The following is a 6,000-nucleotide window of genomic DNA, read 5'->3' as shown; positions in this document are numbered from 1 at the left end:
TGCAAGGGTGTTCAAAGTCTATTTTTTTAATCAATAGCAAGTAATATTTTATCCTATATACAGTATAACTTTTCGGCGAAGGGTGTTAAGTTGATCATTCTTGGTCATACGTAGCTTTGTCCCAGCTAGTGTTTACCAACGCGACGAATGCTGCATTGTCTGGAGATTCTAACCATGAAAAAAAATGCAAAGAAATGTTTTGTTGCTGTTGCCACTCGAGAGAAAATGTTCAAACTGTAGATTTAGACAGTCAAATTGTATTGCTCTTTCTAAATAAACTGTGCTACTGCTGCCAATTTTACACATTTTGTTTGTACACTGAGCTTACTAAGAAGCATTTAGTAAACTTCTTTATAAGTATGGTTACCAAATGGTGATCTGATGCATTTTGTTTTCATCTGAATCTTAGTATAGGTCTCCTCTCTCCCTTGACCTTAGTTTTTAGTCTCTTCAACATAATTTAAGCACTAAATTTTCTAGTTTTCAAATATTTCTTATGGACGCAATCATATGATAGTCAGAGGAGGATGTAGCATGTTTTCTTCGGGTTCATCTGAATGCAGCATTTTAGACACAAAGTATATTTCGGTATGTTGGACACAGAGTGTGTGTGTGTGTGTGTATTTCAGCATAAGTTCAAAGGTAAGATTTTAAAGGTAGAAACCGTTGAGTTTAAATCTTTGATCGACCTCCTATGGTAGTTTTCGATCGACTATGAAACTCGAACTGAAAGCTGATCAACTTTTTTTTTTCTCATTTCATTCCTCGAACTAAAGTTTTGCAATGGATTAGTTTGAGAAAAAACTGCATTTAAATGTAGTCAGCACGCTGGCCTTAGAAAAGAATCTTGAATTATTAAAAGTGATTTTGTAATTATTTAGCATATATCAAATGCCATGTTTTTTTCGTAACGGGAATTAATACAGATTAGATTGTAATCCAGCCAAGATTATATCAATTATTGTCTATTAATTCTTTACCGTTTATGTTTGTGTGTTGGAATTCTATATAACAGCACATAAGAAATAAAATGCCAGTAATGCAAATTTTATCATGAACAGAGTTAGTGGTCCTCTCAACAGATTATAAGGTCAGAAACCTGTTATTTAAAAGCTTTTTTTGGCTCTTTGTTGAGAATTTAATGTTTTAAACTGTCTTTTGTTTGTTCAAATATCCTTTTGATAGTTTAACTTTTGTTTTCTGACTTGAGATCTACTAATGTTAATAATGTTTTCCCCAGTAACATGGCTGAATTGTCCTCTCTGCAGCCCTTCTTTTTTTTTTTTATTATTTTCTGAAACTTTTTAATAGGATTCTTGTTACCCCTCAATTCTTTTTTACCAGAAGGGTATAAGTCGAATTTCTGAATATTTACATCTAATCTTGAGAAATTTTTCTGTTTAATGCACAGAAAATTATATGCCAGCTTAGTTTCTCACTGGAAAATAGTTTGACAGATAAGTTATTAGTCATTGCCTAGATAGAAAATTTTCATCTATTAGGTAAGCCATTAAACAAAATCTGATAAATGCTGTCTTTTTAGGAAAACCATTCAAGAAAAACTGCATCATAACATTGAAGATTTATTTATGTTATTATTTGAGGGTCTTTTTTGAAAAAAGTTAATAAGAGAATAAGATGAAGTCAACATAGGCGTCCACTAGACCAAAATTCTTACCTTACTTAATAATTCAATGAAAAAAAAGACTAGTAAAGCTGCTGTAGGAAAGAGATAGATCTGCTTAGATAGAACAATGGAAATTTCAAATATTTGACAGCTAAATTTGCAGTACGAATCATGTAGTTAATTTGGTTGTTGTGGAGACAGAGTTCAATACAGATGTGACAAAATACATACATTTCACTGCAATAGACTAATAGTCAAAAACTAACAAACTCTGCATTTAAAACTTCATGTCAAAGAACCAGAGAAAATATTATCCCACTCTTCTTATTTATTATTTTAAATTGATAAATGGAGGGATCAATCAAGAACATAGACGAATCCAAAATCTAGAGTCAATGGATTCAGAACGAATATGATCTAATCATATGTGCACATTTTAAAATAATTTTTGCATATATACATAGTTCGAGCCGTAAGACATCTGACACAATGTGTTGCTACAACAGAAGTGACATTGAACTGTCAAGGGAGTCTCTAAAAATGGAAGAAAAGCCTTCAGAAATATGGAAGAAAGTAATATACTTTCCAAAAAAGAAAAATTTAACAAAGAAATGGTGGGCTGAATTCAAGAAAGTGTGGCACATAGCAGGACCAGCTATTATAACTTCAGTGTCTGTATTTTCAATGGACTTAGTCACTGCTTCTTTTGTTGGACAACTTGGAGATATTGAACTTGCTGCAGTCTCTGAAGTTCAAAATGTTCTAATTGGCTTTGTACACGGAATTATGGTACGTTATCAAAATTAATAACATTCTCGTGGCACTTATATATAAACGATTAAAAGTTTTTCTATGGATATTAGTTAGGATTAGGAAGTGCACTCGAAACGCTATGTGGTCAAGCAGTTGGGGCTGGAGAATTCAACATGCTTGGAATTTACTTGCAAAGATCATGGATTATAAGTATAGTTACAGCATTGCTCTTGACACCGGTTTATGTTTTCTCGTCTCAAATACTGAACCTCTTACATCAAGATCCAAACATATCTGATCTTGCTGGTAAATATGCAGTTTGGATAATTCCTGAAATATTTGCAAGTGCATTGAATTATCCTACAGAGAAGTTTCTTCAAGCTCAGAGCAAAGTTTGGTTCATGGCTTTTAGTTCAATGTTGACATTGGCTTTTCATGTGCTGTTGAATTGGATTTTTGTGACAAAGTTTGGTATGGGACTTGTTGGTGCTGCTATAGCTGGGAATATATCTTACTGGATTTTGGTTGTGGCTAAGATTATTTACATTGTTTGTGGTTGGTTTCCTGAGGCATGGACTGGTTTTTCATTTTTGGCTTTCAAATCATTAACCAAATTCTTGAAGCTCTCAATTGCCTCAGCAGTTATGTTATGGTAAGTGGTGAATGACTGCTAATTTAGCTCTAGTACATCTGAGGGTGTGTTTGGTAATGACGGATGTCATTTTTCACGAAAATATTTTCCATCGCTAAGTTATTTTCTAGTGTTTGGTTACCAGAAAATATTTTTGTCATTTTTCTTAAAATTATCTTGACGTTTAACTTCATATTATTTGCTCCAACTAACACGTAATACGCACAAGTTTCATCACAACCACTCTTCCATGTGCTAATATTATTTTAATATATATTTTTCTCCGAAAGTATTTTCCATTTTTCATGGGAAATGACTTCCGTCATACCAAACATACTCTGAATCATATCGTTTTTTTTCTGATGAATGGATCTAATGATGGCAGTTTAGAGGTATGGTACTATACAGCAGTGATCTTAATTGTAGGAGGCTTGAAAAATGCTGCAATTGCTGTTGACTCAATATCAATATGGTAAATATATTCCCTAAATCCACTCAATATCAACCTCGTTGTTTTTTAGCATATTCTGAATCCTTAGTACTTTTCTGGAAATGGCAGCATGAATTTGCAAGTATGGACACTAATGGTTGCCCTTGGTTTCAGTGTATCAGCCAGGTTAGCAGTTTTAAACATGTCTTTTTGGTTATATTTGTAATTGATACTATAGTGGGATTAGTTTGGCTTAATTTTGCAAAATATTATGTTCTAAAATTTCAGTGTGAGAGTTTCAAATGAACTAGGAGCTGGAAATCCAAAAGCTGCAAAATTCACAGTTGCAGTCAATGTCTTGACATCAGCAATACTTGGAGTTGTTTTTTCAGTTATGATATTGGCCACAAAAAATCAGTTCCCAAGAATGTTCTCAAAACAGCAAAATGTTATAAGTGAGACATCTAAGTTGGGTGTTATTCTTGCATTAACCATCTTCATTAGCAGCATCCAACCTGTTCTTCATGGTATGTATTTTTGCACCTCTCTTTTAATTAGTAGAAGACTTGACACCCGATCAAATTTGGTCCAAGCCCAAATGATCCGTCCAACCCACCCAAGGTTGGTCTGGCTATTGACCGCCCATTTATTGAACTCAACTCATCTTGACTCAACTTATTTTAATTCATTTAATGTTGGGCTGATTTTTAGCCCAAATTGATCCACAAGTAACTTTGCCAAAATATCTTAAAATTTATTTTGGTTTATATGTTATATATGACCATAACAAAAGAAAAAAGTTTTATTTAGTAATTATACAATTCATAAAAAAATAATATATATTAAGTAAAGCTTGATAAGATTTGAGCAGATTGGGTTATGACCCACCAAATAACTTTTGGGCGATCAATTATTGATGTAAAATTAGTACGGGCTAGCCAGTTTTCGGACTGGTAATTCAAAAATAGCTACCGTTTGCAAAGTCATTGAAAAATAGCCACTATTTTGTTGCAACATGGACCGGTCCAGCATAATATACTGGAGATTGGTGCATTTGTGTATGAACTTCCAGCATATTATGCTGGAACTCCAACACGCGGAAGTTCCAACATAATATATTGGAGATTGGAACACCTGTGTATGAACTTCCAGCATATTATACCGGACCGGTATATTATACTGGAACTCCAGTATATTATGCTGGAATATTTTCCGGATTTTGAACAGTGTTTTCGTTCAGATTTATCTTTATATGAAAAATGACTAAATTTCGATTACGTTTGAAACTGTGGCTATTTTTCAAATAAAATCCGGCTATTTTTTAATTTCTGCCATTATTGACTCAATCCATTTGGACCCGTCCAAAATCGGCTCAACCCCGTCCATTTGACACCTCTACTTAACCCGTTTGCCTATGATTGGAATCCATAAATCTAAAATCTTGAATCCGTGGAATGAAAATATTTGCAGGGGTTGCTATTGGAGCAGGATGGCAGTTTCTAGTGGCCATAGTAAATTTTGTATGTTATTATGGTTTGGGACTGCCAATAGGAGCAATTCTTGGCTACAAATTTAATCTTGGCGTTCAGGGAGTCTGGTCTGCAATGCTTGGTGGCAGCTTGCTTCAAACCATCATCCTCTTTGCTATTATTGGTCGCACGAATTGGCACAGAGAGGTAAAGTTAAGATTTTTTAAGTATAATCAATAGGTAAAAAGACAGGTGCTTTTTTTGGGATTAAACTTATATACACCGAGTCGTAAAGATTTTACATTAATAGTATAAACATGTTTTAGCAGGGAGTCTAGTTAATTATCCGTAATTAGATCTGATAGTGTAAAAAATTTACAGGCGCATCAAGCTGAGGAAAGGGTGAGGACATTTGGTGGCCAAATGGAGATTCAGCAAGGCTCGTGAGTAGCGGATATTTAATCATATACTCAATTTTTATACTCAATTTTGGGAGAAGTCAGCAGACTTTTCGAGTAAACTAATTAATCATAAACTAGCTTCAATTCTTTCCCCTTCAGTTTTAACTCTCGTTTTCTCTATTTTTTGGGTAAACATAAACATATAGTTTGGATTAGACTTGGTTTCGTTTTATAATTACTCTTTTTCTACTTCAATTTCAAATACTATCTTTTCTCGAATTTAACCCTGTGCACAAAACACCCCACATTCACGCAGAGTTCGGGAAAAGGCCAACCCCTAAGGGTGTGATGTAGTCAACCTATCCTAATGGCTAATGCAAGTATAACCAAATATTGTGCAAACGCCTACTAAATTTTTGTGTCTAGCTAGATCTTTCTTTTTTGCTATACAAAAAGAGAAAACCGAAAACCGGGCAACCTAGTCAGGATTTAAATTTTAAATTAGTCCTTGACAATGTAGGACAATGTACTATGTGAAATCCAGTCAAGATCATAAGTCTGCTGCAAATCAAAGGCTGCCTGTCCATTTAAGAACTGCTGCTATGGATACACCTTCGTACGTTCCATGAATTACTAGGGCAACAACATCCATAACGAACCAAAAGTTATTTAAACTATCTAGGGAAGAA

At 34.0% G+C, this 6,000-nt stretch overlaps 1 protein-coding gene across 1 annotated transcript; it reads left to right on the top strand.

Moving 5' to 3' along the window:
• Nucleotides 1–2,029: 2,029 nt before the first annotated feature.
• On the top strand, nt 2,030–5,463 carry LOC107765483 (protein DETOXIFICATION 33-like). The gene is made up of 7 exons (XM_075238056.1): nt 2,030–2,416; nt 2,491–3,032; nt 3,397–3,483; nt 3,571–3,627; nt 3,730–3,968; nt 4,912–5,117; nt 5,292–5,463. Exons 1-7 carry the CDS (start codon nt 2,117–2,119, stop codon nt 5,355–5,357), a joined length of 1,497 nt encoding a protein of 498 aa, XP_075094157.1. The 5' UTR covers nt 2,030–2,116; the 3' UTR covers nt 5,358–5,463.
• The last annotated feature ends 537 nt before the right edge of the window (nt 5,464–6,000 follow it).

This window comes from Nicotiana tabacum, chromosome 19 (assembly GCF_000715075.1).
Source record: "Nicotiana tabacum cultivar K326 chromosome 19, ASM71507v2, whole genome shotgun sequence".
Taxonomy (NCBI): domain Eukaryota; kingdom Viridiplantae; phylum Streptophyta; class Magnoliopsida; order Solanales; family Solanaceae; genus Nicotiana; species Nicotiana tabacum.
This window is presented reverse-complemented; position numbering and strand designations above follow the sequence as displayed.

What these genes read in the sequence shown, in the direction of transcription:
- LOC107765483 (XM_075238056.1), top strand. Translation starts at nt 2,117, where the DNA reads ATGTGTTGCTACAACAGAAGTGACATTGAACTGTCAAGGGAGTCTCTA. An exon ending in GGTTTCAGTGTATCAGCCAG is followed by an intron (nt 3,628 to 3,729) that starts GTTAGCAGTTTT and finishes CTAAAATTTCAG; the next exon opens with TGTGAGAGTTTCAAATGAAC. An exon ending in CATCCAACCTGTTCTTCATG is followed by an intron (nt 3,969 to 4,911) that starts GTATGTATTTTT and finishes AAATATTTGCAG; the next exon opens with GGGTTGCTATTGGAGCAGGA.